The sequence below is a fragment of the Anopheles nili genome, chromosome 3 (genome assembly GCF_943737925.1).
Source record: "Anopheles nili chromosome 3, idAnoNiliSN_F5_01, whole genome shotgun sequence".
Taxonomy (NCBI): domain Eukaryota; kingdom Metazoa; phylum Arthropoda; class Insecta; order Diptera; family Culicidae; genus Anopheles; species Anopheles nili.
Window position 1 is genome coordinate 28,406,686 of NC_071292.1, and position 17,874 is coordinate 28,424,559.

The 17,874-nt window shown below is 47.5% G+C and overlaps 1 protein-coding gene across 1 annotated transcript; it reads left to right on the forward strand.

The window, feature by feature from the left end:
* The first annotated feature begins 1,903 nt into the window (after nucleotides 1-1,903).
* On the forward strand, nucleotides 1,904-17,088 carry LOC128727233 (dual specificity protein phosphatase 3). Its single transcript, XM_053821121.1, has 5 exons — nucleotides 1,904-2,272; nucleotides 13,834-14,015; nucleotides 14,077-14,205; nucleotides 14,468-14,565; nucleotides 14,644-17,088. Exons 1-5 carry the CDS (start codon nucleotides 2,255-2,257, stop codon nucleotides 14,844-14,846), a joined length of 630 nt encoding a protein of 209 aa, XP_053677096.1. The 5' UTR covers nucleotides 1,904-2,254; the 3' UTR covers nucleotides 14,847-17,088.
* Nucleotides 17,089-17,874: the final 786 nt, after the last annotated feature.

Below are 17,874 nucleotides of genomic sequence, written 5' to 3' on the forward strand. Positions count from 1 at the left end.
GATGCCTTGAATCATCATCTTTCCTCTTTGGAATTTCGGCTGAATAAGTGTGTGAGCTGTGCTGTTTTATGCATTCATATCACATTTGTACGCAGCATTGTTTACTTAATCTAATGATCAAACTGTTTATACGAACGTGTATTTTTTGGTGAAGCAAATAGCCTTGGAAATCTATTTGTTTTTGAAATTGTTTATGTCGCCTGCATGAATGGAAGACTGTTTAGCCAGCTAGCATTTCCTAAAGTTTCATAAGGCAATATATATCCACAAACATATATAATGATGTAGCTGTTTCCGTTACGCTGCGTACGATAATTCGATCGATGCTTGCAATGATTCATGCTGCTGTGACACAATAAATGCAACAGTATTCGATGTTATTACGTTCTACGCTAGAATGTTTTTGTTAGCATGTTACGCTTCAAGTTACACTTTTAAATAAAATGCAATGCAGGCAGTTTCAAACCCATTTATACAGCTCCAAGATGATGTGGTACACGTGTATTGAAATAATTCAATTATGAGTAAATTTGATTTGATTTTCATATGTTTCCTTGATTAGTTTGGTATTTACTGTTTAAACTACATGATTCTAATTGTAATTAAAAAGAAAGGTTAATTTCCTTCCCGTTTCTGTTATAATAAATGAGCAAGGGTTTTCCTGCAAGTGTTAGAGCTGAACATTTTCCAACCGCATACCAACCCTGAACAGATTTCAAAGATCCGTCTCCAAATTGGTGTCTCCGCAGAAGAGAGCACGATTAATGACGATGCATGATGCAATCTGGAATGGCTTCGATCCGAAGCGGATCCCCCCATGTTCTACTACCGTGTCAGTGGCAAGCAAACACCATCTCATCACGAACGGTGTGTGACTCAACTCATCGGGTGGGCGTCCAAAAGGTGCACAAAACACCAACGCTGCGATTCACGTTCGTGAGCGCGAGTTTATTTTTATTCCATCTCACCTATCGCTCGTCGCGCGTCGAGAAGCGTTTCCCAGCGGCACGGTAAATGAAAAATCATCTCCACCCCAAACCAAAAGCCTTCCCCGCCTGGCGGCAGGTGTGGAAAATCATTGCCACGCACCGTACCAGACTGGGTTTGTTTTCGTTACCGCTCGAGCAATGTGGTCGTCGACACCCGACGCTGACGCATAACCACCCCACACCCACACACACGCTTCCTGTTTCACTTTTCCGCTTTTCCTCACGCTCGCTCGCTCTCTCTCTCACCAGGCAGCGAATTTTCACTCTCACTCACTCACGCAAAGTGAGAAAAAGCCCTCACTCGTACCAGCGTGTGGTGAGGAAAATCGAAAGACACGGAGCCTAGTGTACACAAAATCGACGCTGCAAAACCGGCGTCATTCCGTGGTGGGGGATGGGTGCCATCCCACGGATGGACGGACGGATGCATCCGGCAAATGGCGGCCGGGTGGGAGGTGCTTTTCGGTGCCATTAGCCGTGGGACGGTTCCTTCGCTTGCCGAGCGGCGTTTAGTCGAGCTCAAGCCGCGACTGTTGCAGCACGTGTTTCTGGCAACGGTTCCGTCTATTTTTTTGGTTCGTTCGTTTTTCGCGCACACGAATTAGAAACGCCGCCACCGGAACATTCGCTTGCTTGCCATTCCCGGGAAGAGTGTGGGTGGAAAATTATCTTTTTAAAATAGCCGGTTCATTCTGCAGCGGAAAAACAGAACCCCGCTCTTCCAAAAAAGCGCTCACGCCGGGAGGAGATTTGGGAAAAATTCCACCGAAAAACAACCGAACCGCGTGACTTCGTCTGTATGTGTTTGTGTGTGTGTGTGCATTAATTGTGTCACGTAGCGAATTGGGTCCTGATTTTGGAGTTTTGTGCGGCCCTCCGCGAGTGGTTCTCACGTGGTGCGAGGTTAGGAAAACCTTTCGGAAAACCTTTCATCGGTCGGAAAGGTTAAACAAACCTCAAAAATCTCTGCCAGCTGCCAAGGGTCTATTTCGATAAAATAGCATAATTATCCCTTTCGCCGAAAGCGAAGTGCAACAAAAACTACCGTTTGGCAAAGCAGCAGAAAAGCGTGCGCAAAAAAAAGGGCGAAAAAGCGAGAGAGAGAGAGAGAGAGAGAGAGAGCGAGAGACAGCGAGAAAGAGCGAACACAAAAACACCTTCTTGAGCGCACCAGAAAGCCCGGTTCGAAAGGGGTTTTATCAAACGGAAACCATCAGCGTTCGGCGATTTCGGGCATCGATTAAACAACAGCCACCACGACCACAATGTCCTGGAGATACGCGGTATGTCCGGGGGACGGGATTGGGCTGGAACGGGACGGGTTAAAGGAGTGAACTTTCCACTCGCCACAAAATTCTCACGATCGCGTTGAGAAATGTCGAAGGAAATGAGCTCACTTTTACCTATTCAGATGGATTGATAAGCGTTTCTTATAGCTCGTAAATTTCATGGTTTTAAATCACCACGTTGTGCATTGTGCCTATTCCATTAGAAAAAATCTCATTACTCATTGGCTACGAAATAAGTTCAAAATTGCTGCCCCAGGTTCATTTTAAACGCATGTTATTTATGAATATAAATTACATCTGAATCCAATTTAAAGCATGACTAAACAAAAAAGCCACATAATTTAAGCGATAATTATTTGCCCGTGTCTCGCACGGGGTGTGCCTTTGTGCATTCCCATGCATCTAAAAAGCGCATCCAACGTTCGCACCGTTGCCCCCGTCTAATCGCATCATTTATCCCGCGTCGACAGACCCAGCCGCACCCTGTTCCCCATTAATGGCCCAATTGATTTAGTGTCACAAAGTCGTGCTCATCGTTACGCCCATCGGTACCCATCGGGTTGATTGTCTGATTCACGGGCGACCTGAGTTGGCCCCGCTCTAGCATACAATTTATCCCGGTTATGTCGCCTCCGGTCAAATGGCGTCGTACTTCGCACTGGGTGGAACCACGAGGATGGAAGCATTTCCGCACACCATTGTCATTGTTTTCCGCGTGCTTTGGCATGGGGCAACTTGACTATGTGCGCTTAACGTCGACTCGAACGAGAATGCAACCGATCTGTTTGGCGGGTTTCCCAGCGCAGGGTGAAGATGCACCGGAAATAGATCATCCCGCGCTATCGATGACAATGTCGCAGAAGAGCACTTCGGTTTGGGTGGAATTATTTGTCATCTCGTCGCCGGTCTGTTGTGTTGATTTGAGATGGCGATTGGATGCGAACGTGGGTGCTGTTGGGTTTATGTGGTTAGTAGGTACGTCGATGGTGATGCGAATTGTTGATTCATCACGCTGTGACGATGTTGCTTAAACAAAGAGAGAGAGAGAACATATTTAGATCGGTTTGAGATGTGCATCATCTAAAAGGGGTTTTTTTAAACGAGAATGCATTTGCAACTTATTTTCTCGTTTGCGCATTATCTACAGATTATTTTTATTATTTTTTCTTCAATTTTGTAGTCTTTTAAACGGCACATTGTTTTTGTATTTTTACCATCCGCTCATTGCTTTACAAACACTGCTAATAAAGTAAATCTATAAACAGCTATACCATTTCACCTTTCAAACGGCAGATTCTCGAAAGGTCACAGCTCAATGTCGCCTCCAGTGCCGGATTCCAGCTAATGGAAACGCTGCGATCCACTCCATTCTTGACCGCGAGGTCCTTTTTTGGTCGAGCTCGCAAACAACAGCTAATTATAACCATTATCACCCACCGACCCGGGTCGCTTTCCTGGAAGGGTGGAATCCCACAGCCGGTGACAAGTGTGTCGATTGATCGTCGTCAACCGAATCCGCTGGTCAACAGCTGGACAAACCCGTCAAGTTCCGGATGAACCTGTCCTGGTTCGTGCGATTCCAACGCACCGTTGACCGCGAGAACGGGTTTTCGCACGTGAAACAGCAACAAAAGAAAAGCGAGAGAGCAAAAAAAATTGTATGCAAACGCGCTACGCGAAGCCATTTTTAGACGCCACGCGTACACCATCACCGTGACCGCGGAATCGACCGCAAAAGGTGGGGTGGGCGAGTTGCAGTTAGTTTTTCGACGCGCACCGCGTTTACGCGTTTGAACTTTGCAGCCGTACTATGCACGCCCGGTGAGCGAAAAATGTGAACGTACACCGGGCCACGGGACCGGGCACGGATGTCTCATGAGTGCAGCTCGAATGCAAATGCACGCGGCCCTAGCCGAGGTCGAAAGCAGGCCACCAGAACCGGCACCAAAATGGGGTTGAACTTTGTAGCGACCGAGGAAAATGCACCTTCCAACTGGGGGGGAGGAACTGAGGATTGCAATCTTGGTGCCGGATGGAGGCACTCGTAAAGCATGCCGAACAGGATGCGGAACTACGGTGCGGGTGTGGTTCTATTCTAGGAGTTTTGGTAGGAGTGAGTTGTTCATACGTTTTTTTTTTTGATTGTTTGTTCTCAGCAGGTGCATTCGTACTTGCCGCTGAAGCGCCCGGCACCGTTAAATAATGCATCAAAATTAGCTTCAACTGCACAATGTTCTATTTCGAGTTTCGTACTGCCCTATCAAAGATACGACCTGAAGAAGTTTCTTTGTGGTGTTGCTATTTAAATCGTTTCGCGCGACTTTTCACTTACAGCGGCACCTTTTTGCTTTTCCGTTACGAGCGCCGGTAAATTAATATCAACTTGTTATGGCTGTGAAGTTTTTCCCCGCAAGGCGTACGAATAAATCACGCCCAGGGAACGGATTTAAATAATAAATTTGGTGCACGAGACGCTCCTTCAGCTAGCTGCGTGATCGTTAATTTGGGCATCTCCAGCTGCAAAAGCTCAACATGGATCACACCGTTAACGTTTGGCATCAGCTGTTGCGGATTCCCGCAGACTCAAAATCTCTTTCCTTTGCACATACGCTGCTTCGCATTCGCTCGAACTTTGTCCATAAATTGCTTTGCCGCTAGCGCACGAAACCGCTAATGCTTACGGTGGATTGTGGTACACCTCCCACCACGGTACGGAGATATTCGACTAACATATATTTTTGCACATATTACTCACGAAGTATGGGACCACCCTCGAATGGGAGGATTACCCTCGCGTACCATCGCTACCACGGCTCGGGTGACCAAAGCCGTATCCTTTGCTACCTCCGAACGAGAACATAAATATTAACAACGGCAACGATCGTATTTACGATACACTCGGCGTGCTATTGTTTGGGTGTCACAAAAATAGCACGCCTTGTTCCTTGAGTGTCCGCTCATCGCGAGGCGAGCAGGGTGAAATTACGGAGCCGGAATGGTTGTCTTCACGGTGTGTTTCCCATGCTTCCACGTGTGGCCACCGATTGACGGTGTTTTGGGAGAAGGGAAAATTGTTATTGCGGTTAGTGCTGTTTGTATTAAATAACCACCGCTGTGACCCCAAGCTCCCGATGACACAAAGCTTTGGTATCAGTTTCGATTCGATGATGATGGCGATGAGAACCGAGAATGATTATGGGAAAGGTGGTTGGGATGATGCCAAGCTCGCGACCAGCACAAAAGCAATGAAGATTGCAGAAGTGTGTCATCTCGTTCGCAGAGGAGTGGAAGCACTTGTCAGAATTAAAATAAACACTTGTTACCCGATTGCAAATGGGGCAACGGCATTTTAATGGCCACTCACGTTGAATTAAAAATGCATCACACAGGTAGAGAAGGGACAAAAATAAGACAAAATGGATGCGTTCTTTTTTTTTCTTTGGCATTACAATGGGAGCAATCGAAGCAAGTAACGGTGCAGTGATGGTTCGCTGTTTGCGTGTGATAAAGGTTATTTTAAAGTTATTTATACGCCTTAACCGCCTCGCATTAGCTGCGCGCGTCCATTTACGACAGCGACTGGGCGCCTCCATGGAAAGCCGTTAAAATGAAATATGCTTTCGAACGAGCATCCGGGTACGATTTCACCCACCGGAATGTGACAAATCATGCACACGGTTCATGCCCTCCAAATGCACCCACCTCAGGGAGCCGTGATTGGATTTATCGTCGTTGTTTAATTTTCCTGAAATCCATTAATTTCCCACGACGCGCGCGTCCTTTTTTCCCGCTCCATGCACATCGCACACCGATGGACAGAGCGTGCCTTGAGAGTGGTTCCAATTGCCTGACGAAACTGCTCGGCGAAGCGGATCAATATTTCTCTGCACCACTTCCTGACGCTAGATCCGTAAAATATGCCACCATCGCGAAAAATGGGGAAGAAAATTTCTCCATTCTTGCCAGCCGAGAGCGAACGAGTGAAGATGCAATAAAACGAATACACCGAACAAATCGTGACTATTCTTTAACGGCTTCGGGCGATGGAAAATGCCACCTGTACGGGAAGGAACCCATCGGTTTCCTAGCGACTAATCTCGGACGTGTTCGAATGGAAGCATTGGCTAATGGCTTGTAAGTATTCCCGACGGGAGAACGCGAGCTCTGGAAAATGTCGCGAACTTGCCCAGAGCGTGGTGAAACTTTCGCTGGTGGTTTCTGGGTGTGTTTCTTTTTCCTGCGCCAATTACGTTCAGATACTTTTGCAATCATATCCAATTAGTTGGTGCTTGCCTTTTCGCTATCTCTTTAATGAAACCAGCGCTCAACTACGAGACCGTGGTAAATGCTGAATACGCGTGAAAGAAGTGAATGAAATGGCACTCAACTGAGAGCAACCGAAAAAAAAATTGGATAAGTTTTTTATTGTTAAAAGTGTCCCTGCTAGTCCCCCACACTAGCAGCCACTTGAACATCGCAGAATTGTGCTCGCTATTTTCTCCCGCTCCCCAGCTAAAGTTAATTATAATCCATGTGATGGAACGAAACAAAAAACGGAGACATGATTTAGTGGCGCAAGGAGCAAGCTCCCTTTGCACCATTGGTCCCATCCGTTGCGCTCCATTTAGGATGACATTCAAGCAGCCCGACACCCGCCATAAGCGTGAAGTTTTGGCGCATTTACACGATTCCGTCGCCCGCCGAGGAGGGGCGAAAACTATTTTTACATCTCCGCAAGCACGAGACCACGCACCCAGCCCTTGGGAATGCGCTTCACGCGGGCGCACGGTTTTTTGAAGCGTCCTAAAAAGTGAAACGAGAACCACCACCCCGCCAGATGAGAGATGTGGGTCGAGAAAAACACGATCATGACATTGGAATGCTGGATGGAAGCAGGTTTCGTGGCAGCACCGCGCACACAAGTCCGCAGTAGATTAGCTCGGGTAGTTTATAGCATTAGCCTTGGCGAGTGGTTTTTTTTTTGTAGAATTGAGTGGTTTTTACGATTTTCCACATTTATGATGTGCGCTGGATGTACGGTTTATCTTTCACGCTTGCTTGTTCGCCTTTTCGGGCGATGAGTTTGCGGTTTGTCGTCGTTAGTGCGAACGCTCTATCGTTCACTTCGAAGCTCGCATCACGTGCCACGTGGGTATCGTTACACGAAATTACCTAAATAAAACGATCGCTTGCGCTCGCACAGGGGGTCGATTTTTATTTCCCATTTTTCCGTATTGATTGACTTCCATGACATTGCCCGTCAAGGGGCACAATGTGCCCGGCGAAAGATCAACTTTACGAAGCGTGCTGACCCACCGGATGCTCGTAAAAGCGAGCGCTCCCGTTCTAATCCAAAAATAGCCACACAACGAGAGGAGAACTCTGGCGGCCGCATTCCAGTTGCGCTTGGAATCGAAATAATATCCAATCAGCTCCACCGCATGCGGTCTTCCCGTCACGGTCGGTGGCTCACAAGTTGTCACACGGTCGGGTGCATTTTCCCATCAGCTAGCGACAACGCGATAAACGCGTTCGCCTCTGGCGCGTCTCGTTGTGCAGCCAGACAGCATAATAAACCTCCGGTACATCAATAATTACATGATCCACTCACGATCGCACGTCCCATGCGCCCTCGGTCGGTTGCACGGCGACCCGTAATCAATTATAATCCAATTATGGCGAACCAACCCGGGGAATGTAGGCGGTCGGTTCGGTTGCAATCGATGGTGGTTTCCTCGCCACGCCAGTGCGCTCTAATTAGTCCTCGCTCGCGATGGCTTGCAAATATTTATTACCTTAACCGGTGACGTGGGACCACACGAATCGGGCGTATCGAACGTTATACTTTCCGAATCTGGTGTCGCATGGCTCGCATGGCCACACGTCACCCACGGGGCGCTAAAGTAAACATGCACTTCACGCTTATCTCGGTGGGGTTTATCGATCGATTACGCCGTTGCCGTTGGTTGATTTCCATATTCGCGATGGTTCAATCTCCGCCTCGCATCGTTCGGACAGTCAATTTCAGTGCCGGGTGCATGTGCATTCCGCCACCGCGTGGAGGTTTCGGTTTGCGCAAATGGTATTTGTTATTTGCATCCTCCCAGTCCCGGTGGGGCAAAAATGGTTGACTGGGCCATCGTCACGGAAGGGCACATATGTGAGGGCGGGAAGCGTGGAAAATAAGTACTTAAGCGAGCTGCCGTGCATTTCCGTGGGTGGATTTCAGGGGAATAATATTTGTCAACCCTTTTGCGTGCGGTTCCATTATGGGCGTAAATACCCGCACGAAATCGGTGCTGTTCGTCGCAGTTAGGAGGAGCTTAGATGCATTTTTTTTTAAATTTTATTACTTAGAATAAAGTTGAAACAAACTATTTCGCTAACCCATGATGATTTATTAATGCGGAAAAGCTACTTTAGCTGAGTGAAGTTTGAACAGAAAAAAGACATCCCTTTCAAGTGTACACGCGCTGTTTGCACTAGGTGTATCGCTGGCATGCGTTACGAAGCGTTACACAGCGCATCGTTCGTAGAACGGTTGCTACGTTACGCGTTGAATCGCGGCCTCGCCGTGCCGTGAAATGAAACAAACAAATCGCGTGCTTCAATCGTCCAACGGCGTCACCAACCGTCATTGGCGTCAATATGCACACGTACGAGACCCTTGCGGCAAGCGACCTGCGACCAGACCGATCGCTTGCCCTCGCCATCGACCCGACGGAGTCGACTTCCTTGTGGCCTTGTCCCAATAATTTCTCATTTCTTGCTGAACCCTTGAGCACTCGCTACCATCCTGGCCGCGTGTTCCCCTCTTTTGGCGTGTCCCCCGGACCGGGGTGAAGGACGAAAAACAACGGCCCAATTCCAACGGGAACAAACGGCGAATGATGAGTTAAGAGACCTTCTAGCGTGCTGCCGCCCATCCTTGCTCGCGCCACGCTACTGCCGTAAGGGTGGAAAACTCCAATGGAAAAGTGTTTGCTCGGCGAGCAACGAGGCCATCGCATGCAAAACTCTTTACACAACCTTCTTCCGTGCCGTTCTCTCGTTGGGCACGCCTCACTGTAATTGTTGTTGGGCTCGTGAGGGAAATTACTACGATAAAGAAGCAACGGCTTCGACCGGCCGGTGGCCTGTTTTATTGGTACCTTTTATCCTTTCCCTCATCACATCGGTGGTTTGGAAGGGCGCTAGCCCAAAATCAGGGCGGTGTAAAAGCAAACAAATAGACCGGACCGGTTTTCATGTTTGCTCTTCGACCACCAAGCAGCAAGCGTTGATTGGAAGTTTTGCCAACAGTGAGAGCTTTTATTTGCGTAGCATGAGCCCAACCGCAGCCGGAACCTCAAAATGGTATCGAATAAAACCGTCATTCACGGGTACCCTTTTACACCAATTAGCAGATAAATTGGCAGGACTAAAGTTTCGTTCTGTCTGCTTTTTTTTCTAGCGTCCTGTGAATATGAGACCAAACCCAAAAGCTGTGTGTAGTTCATTTGCAAACAATTGAAATCTTTGTGCAGGTATTCATTGTTAGCAAAACCATTATGCTACTCAATGATGGTCTATTTTTCATTCTTTTCTTTGTTGTCTGAACAACGTTATAATCTATCAGTCCATTTGATGGTTGAAAGGTTTAAAAAAAATTCAAGGCTATAAAGGGGGGCTACAATGTTAGTTAGTATAGTTAGTATAGTATAGTTAGTAGTTATAGTTAATTTTGATTGGAGCAATTATTTTGGATTCATTACAAATTGCCATAAACATTCGTCAGTAACTTTACATCTTAAATATCCCTATGCTTATGCTCTTTAAACACAATAAAATGTTTTAAATAACTCAACACATTTTATCAATTAAAGGAATACTTTGTCTCATCCTTTCACTGGTACCACAAAAGCAATCATACAAAGTAACGCTGGCGCTTTGTATAATTATTAGCCTCCTCACATCACATTGCCTGTTGGCCTTGCCCTTGCCATGCCTTTTGTTTGCGGCAATGCCACTCACTCTTCGCAATTGGTAGTGACCTTGTGCTGAGGATTATCCCCGAAGGCACGTAATAAAAGTAAATCAAGTGCTTTACGTACAATTGTCGAATGGCTTCACACTTCCGATCGATGACCTGGCAACGTTTTTGGGGTGGGTTCGACAATCGCCACGTCCCTTACAGAAAGGGTTTCAGGACACGTTCATTCGCCAGCACGAATCAGTGCAAAAAGGTCGGGGCCTTCGGGAAAAAGGAAACCCGCTCTCACCAAGCTTGCAAAACACCACAATCGGAATAAATTATGCTTTCGCTGCCTATAGCCTTCTCATCGGCATCGGCGTCACTCTCGCGTCACGAGTCACGTCGCGTCGTCGAGCACCGGAAAATGAGTTTTCATTCCCGCTGACGAATAGGCCTCACGTACTCCCGCGATGGCTCCATGTCAAGTTGGCGCCACCCATTAATGTTCACCATTTTTGCTTCTTACCGCGTTTAGCGTTTCCGTTTTGGGTGCCCGCAAGCTTATGGCAAAATTATGCAATACGGGTCCCATCCGTGCGCCAAATCGCGCTTGGCGACATTGCAATCAATCTAGCGTCCTCAAATCCGACCGAAAATAGGACTTACGAAACAAGTGCCCAACCGTTCATACTCCATTAGAAGTGGCGAAACTAGAGGACGCCCGATCCGATTGGGAAGCGTGAGCGAAAACGTGACAACATCTCCATCACTTGACCCGTTGGCGTACCTTCTGAAGCAACTTTGCCGGAAACGAGATGCAAGACCTCCTGCCAGCGACTCAACTCAGTTTTCCCGGCCCAACCAAATCACCGAACGTCGACAACCGGCGGAGGCTAAATTCATATGCACAAATCTACATGCCTAAATACGTTCGTTGCCAGCGTTTCCCAGCACGCCCGTTGGCTCGAAAGACCCATTTGGCACCGATCCAGAAAAATGAACCGTTGAACAGCCGTGGAAAAGGGGAGCGAATAGCGCCAAGCTGGATGCTTAATTCAATCATCCTTCGGGTGGAACACGACCGGACGATGGGTTCCGAATTTCCCGCCATTTCCATCATTTGAATACTTCACGATAAGAAGCACTATCTGGGTGCTGCCGGAGGCTGCCAGAAATTGGCAAAGCCGTTCAATACCGCCGCCCGTAGTGGGCTGTATCGGAGAGCGTAAGGAAGCGGGATTTCCGGAATCCTGAATTATAAACGCAAATTGAAAAGCGTCGTGAAATCGAATATATTCGAGGCGCAGAAAGCTACCACTTGTTTGTGTAGGTACGTTGTGGCGTAGATAGGTGGCGTGGAAAAAGCGTGGAAAAGTCGTCACCGTAGGCAACATTGGCCGAACATAATGGCCGTGTGGGTTATCAGTTGCTACGGTCGCGTACGTCGACCTCCAATCAGGCATCCTGTACGTGTGAAAAAGGGACTCGCACAATGGAGGAGAGGATATCCACCCCGCGTGATAAATGCCGACCCCACACGGACCCCACAGTGGGGGTGTCATCATGCTCGTACGGATGCCAGGAAAAGCTCACCCGTGTCGGCTGGGGAAGGTTTCCGTACGACCACGCGACCGTCGATTCGTTTGTATTATTCATTAGCTGTCCTCGGCAACACACGAATGTTGGCATGCCCATTCTCGCACACCGATTGCACACCAACAAACGGGCCCCGGGTCACACATACATAGGACATTGTCTGGTAGGGAAGGGAAAGCTCGTCCGTCAATTTCCGTCCGTTGTCTCCGGGGGGAGAAACACGCAAGCGGAAACAGAACGCGGGGGCGATCAAACCGAACCGCCATTTGAATACGAATCGCGTTTCGCTACCTGTCGGGAAGGACCTCACCTTCGCGGCGATGGCCAGTCATTCTGTTTGGTGACTTCGGTGCGACTTGTCGTGAAACCGCAGTGGGTCCGTTACGGATTACTACGTCGAATTTTTCCCATCAGTTGCCGTTGCTAACTGCGTGCGCAAAAAAAAACCCCGGTCGATTGCTTCGCAAAACCAGTGGAACGTTTACGAAAACGAAAAGCGATAGCGAATATCGCAAAACGATAAGAAATTTGATCAGAAATAGGTTTTTACTGTGCTTGCGCCCCTGCCGTTTTTTTTGGTGCTTCGCTTGCGTGGAAGAAGAACCCGTGAAGTGGAAACTAACCTCATAAAGCAAACTATCGCTGCTTTATTGCGATCGGCAAAACTTGACTATCGACTATCGCGAGTTGCTATTCAAATTCAAAATGGCTAAAACCATAAAAAAGGTGAACGAACTTTATTCGAACTTTTTTGTATAGCTGGCTGTAGAATATTCATTGGGAATCTTTCCAAAATATTTTACTACTTTTTACTACTTTAAGAAAAGTTACATCCTCAAGCGAAATTAGTCACGAAACGGCGTGAATCTTTTCTCGTGTGCGTTTCCATTGTTCCAATCCGAGCAGACTACAAAGCAGGACATTTTGGTGTCTGCTGGATGCGATCATTTTTCGATTATCAATCAGAATCGATGTCCTGCGATTTGCATATTTTATCTATAAAATATGAAAAAAAAAAACATCCCGCAGCCATCGCCCAGACAACGAGTGAGACAATGCATTCCGAGCGCGTGGGCGAGTGCCATCCTTCCCTGAAACCCCCGTAACGATACAGCGGATCCTTGTTTCGTGGCCTTCACGTGATTCCTTCATTGATATTCAAGCTCCAAAAAAACGCACACACCACACCCGTCCATACACCCCAAACAAAAAAAAGGATCTGTATCCATCATGGTAATGAATTAGTTTTGTCATGTTTATCGATGTGAATCGGCGGAGAACAATCGAACCCCATCGCCGTCCGCCTGTAGTGGCAGTGGATTAGTTCCACTGGAACGTTCGCGCCACACTTCAAGTACCCTGGTCACATGAGCTTCGAACACGTGCCTTTTTAAACGCCAGCATAGACAGTGTGCTGTAAATAAAAAATAAAACTATACCATACATAATTCAGCCGCTTTATCAGCGATTTATGAAGTGCCAATACACAAAACCCACACCGGCGGTGGTGAGATGGCGCTTCCTGGAGCACTCGAGCCGAGCAACAACGAAAAAAAAAATATACAACAATGGCCACACGCCCTCGGGAAGGGGGGCTCGGGAATTGCGACCCGGGAACGGCACTAATCGATAATCACTCCCTTCGGCGATGTTCGAACGCGTGCCCTGGTGTGGCTTATCGCGCGAGTAAAATCTTTGTCCTCCGGCCATTTGGCCGCTGTGATGACTCACTTGAAGAAGTGTTGTCGAACGTCCGCGGGATTGTGTGTGGGATCACGGATCCCGGGCGTGCCAGAGCCACTCGATGGGTGCGACTTACGGAACTGTTCGGGCGGCGACCGGCAACGTCACGCAATCATAGTTTGCTTGGATGAGATGGGTTTTTTTTTATGATATCTAATAAGAGCTTCCTGTATCGATAATTATTCATTCTTTCGTTTTGGGGGAAGTACTAATTTTTGCGGTTTTCACTTTCTTTTTGTCTCCTGCGTCTGAACCCACGTAGTATCTGACACACTACCGCAACAACGACAAAATGGCGGAACAGACGACCGGCAGGCAGCTGCAGCGGATCCTGCACTATTCCGTCACACCGTGCCGACCGATGCTTGGCCTTCGACGATCCGAATGTGCATTATACGACGTTGACTGTGATGAAGTTTACCCCCGGCTGTACATCGGCGATGCGTAAGTACATCCCGCGCAAGGATCCATCCCACCTAAAGCGTCGTGTTCATATTTTCCACAGCAATTCAGCCAAAAACAAACAGTATTTGCGCCTGATCGGTGTGACGCACGTCCTCAACACGGCGGAAGGAACTCGCTTTGGGCAGGTAGATACGGGCCACAGTTACTATCGGGACATGTCCGGTATCAGGTAAGTTGAAGGATCGAACAATCAGCGAACCACACACTGCGATCTCGCTACGATGATAGGCAAAATTAGCACCACCTAAAAACTCTCGCACTCACCTCGGTAACTCGTCCCCTGGTCCGGTTGGTAGGTCCTGCCTAGGGACGTTGGACTCCTCCAACACGGCAGGGGACTTTAATTGATATTTACCAACAACCGCTGGCTTGTAGTGTGCAAGGGTGCGCATGATTTCTACTATCACTCAATGCGCAAGGTGCACTTTCAGGTACATGGGCTTTCCGATGATCGACCAGCCGACGACGGACATCAGCCGGTACTTCTACATCGCCTCGAAGTTCATCGAGAACGGCATCAACAGTGGTGGTAGGTGATCGGCTTTTGTGTCCCAAAAAACAAATGTCCTTTCTCTCACGGTCATTTTCTGGCATTTTTCCCCCACAGGTAAGGTGTTGGTGCACTGCATGATGGGCATGTCGCGATCGGCCACGTGTGTGCTGGCGTATCTGATGATCGCCCGCAAGATGTCGGCCGCGGAGGCGATCCGTACCGTCAGGATGCATCGGGACATACGGCCGAACGAGGGCTTCCTGCAGCAGTTGGCCGATCTCGACAACGAGCTGAAGCGCGACCGGCTATACTATTGACTCGAGTGTGGCCAGCGCTTCAGAAAGAAATAATGCCGATGATAGATGCCGATTACATTAACTCGCAAACATTTACGGCAAACGCGCGTGAACAGGAGGAAGAAAGTGGTTGCGCTGAACAGGAAACAGTAAAATATTAAAAAACAAAAAAAAAACAACAGAGAAACAACTGTAACGAAACGCTCCCGGCATCGTTGTCAACGCGAGCTCTAATCTCTTATCATCAATCACGCTTTTGAATGCTCATCTGCATAGGGCCACCATAAATCAGTCTAGTACAGCACTCACACACTTTCACATAAACACACAAAAGGATGGTACGCTCAAGGAACCGCTTCCGAAGGAAAGCCGCCCTATGAAGAGAGAGAGAGAGTGAGAGAGCGAGAGAGATGTAGGCCATTTGTACCTTAAGGACTCTAGAGTAGGTTCTTCTTGTTCGAACGGAAGGCAGCTAGTGGGAAGGGATTATTGTGATTGTGGTTGAAAAAACAAGAGGTTGAAACAGATGGGATTATATTGTGCGCGGCATGCCAGCAGCAACCCACCCAAAGAGATCCATTCCTGTGTGTCGAAGGGCTTTTTTGAATGGTACATCAAGGGCGCGTCATGGTTTCGATCACGATCACGTCCATGTTCATCGAGCCGTCTTCACGGTGCACCTTTTACACGAATGGCGTTAACTTTAGCCGTTACATGATCGTTTTATTGTTTTGTGCGCACAGCACCATCGCTCACATCCCAGCAAATCAACACTTTTCAATTACACCTTACTGCAACTGTTACCATTTTACTGTGTATGCATCAGCAAAAGTTATTTATTTGAAAACTAGTAGAAGAAAAAAAAACAGATATACTTTTATAAACATAAACGTTAACGAACACAACACTATGATTTCATTTACTTACGGTCAGGAAATATGTAGAAAATGTGTGGTACGTTCATTTTGAAAGTAAATCAGGACAAATCGAATAATCAAATCAATCAATGGAAAGCGGAATAAAACCAACTCGATCCAGGGAAATACAAACATACCAGAACGAACCAGCTGGAACCACATAGGAAGGTCATTTATGAGAGTTCTTTAATGTGTCTCGAAGCCAATCGCCACGAGTAATAGTCAGCAACAAAGGTAGTGCAAGGATGGAAAGCTATCAGCAAGAACTTCGATCAAATCGTTTCATTAAGACATGCTAACAAACTGGCGACGGTTGAAGAGCTTGAACGGTACGGGACGTTACTTTTATCTTGAACAGATTCCATTGATCAGTGAAACACGAACAGACCCCCATTTTTTGGAAACATGTTTAAACTAATGTCATACCGGCGTCAGAAAGAAAAACAGGACGTCAATGAAAGTATTTCGAACCACAGCTAATAAGCGAAAAAAAAAGTAACAGTTATTGCAAGACAGTCGGGTGTACGATCAGCTGTTGTAGCAGTAGAACCAATAATAAACCAAGTAGAAGGAAAAAAACACGTTTTTTGATAACCGATAGTAGAGCTAAATTACTCAACCAAAGCCATATATTATAGCCGCCGACGGATGATGGTTCTAGGGGACAGTCATGAATCGAATCCAAAACAAAGAAAAAAAAACGTTGCCAAGGCAGGGACACAGTTGCAAAGGATCCCGATAGCCAACCGCAAAAGGTAGTCACCAGAGGCTAGATCAGAGCACGGACGAAATATTGACAGTTTTAACGCGAACCGTTGCCCAAGCTAGGAATTTGGAGGAAAAAACGGAGCGATCGAACAACCTCGGGAGAGCGAGATAATCACGCAGATCGCTAGATTGTGTTTTGCCAGTTTTGCCGGTACCGAGTACCTGGCAAGTATTAGAGTGCTATTTACAGCTGGAAGCTGGACGAATGGGGTTTTTTTTTTGTTTAGCTGCATGAGAAAGTGCTATTAGGAATGGTTTTAAATCATCGAGATTATTAGACGATTGGCGACAGGGCTACACGAATCGAAACGTATTTTAGAGAACATTGAATTGACGGAAATTGAGATGATCCAATAAAGGGGAAAAGAAACCAAAAACAAAAAAAAAAACAAACATACAATGGCGCTAAACTAACACCTCGCACTGGCTGTCCCAAGCTTATTACATCCGATCCCACGAGCTGGGGCTTTCAATCCGATCTGCTTCATCGATCACGACGTTACATCAACAACCCGGAACGTCGTCTGCCGCCGTCTACACAGAAGGGCAAAACAAAAAATCAGCACGTAATCGCTGCTGAAAGGACCCCATTGTAGCAGGTTCGATCGCATGTTCGTCCTTATCGGGGAAGTGCATCGCACAGTCGCTGCAATGTTTTGGAAGAAAAGTGCAAAACATTTCACGCGATTCCTGGTGGATTGCGATCATTCCGGGTTCATCAGCAAGGGTTACGGGCTGGGGCTGGGGTGAGGGAGGGAGGGGGGGGTAGTTTTGCATCCATTAGCTTCCTTCATCGGTGCCAATAATTAGCGAATTTGCAGCTCGTGTCTGTACTGCCTGCACTGACCCAGACAAAATAAGCACCAGACAACCAGATTAGAAGCGCACTTGACTGGCTGGTACACGTTTTGGGAACTGGAAATGATCCTTTTTGTACGCCACACACCATCGCTTTAATCAACCACACCACGCAACCTTGCACCGGTGAACCTCCTGGATCACGGTCGAGCAATGCGATGGACCTGAGACCGGTTGAAGGCCACCTCTGAGGGCTCTATGCTGAAAGACGTAAGACGAAAAACTACACCAAAGTGTACATCGACCGATCACGATCGCATCGTCATCACGCAAGCTGATAGCCTGGGAGGCTGGCATCGTGTCGTAGTAGCCGCCGGATTGGTCCGTTTTCCAAACCGCCCTAGTTTGAGGCTCGAACTCCTCGAACACCGATAACCTGCACCGAACCGAACCGCGACTGTGTAAAGTTCCTTGCGCCGATGAAAGAAGGCATTGCGTACCAAAACCACACCCCGCTTTGTGCCACATTCGAGCTGCTTGCAATCCACCGTAGTACGTCATTTCTT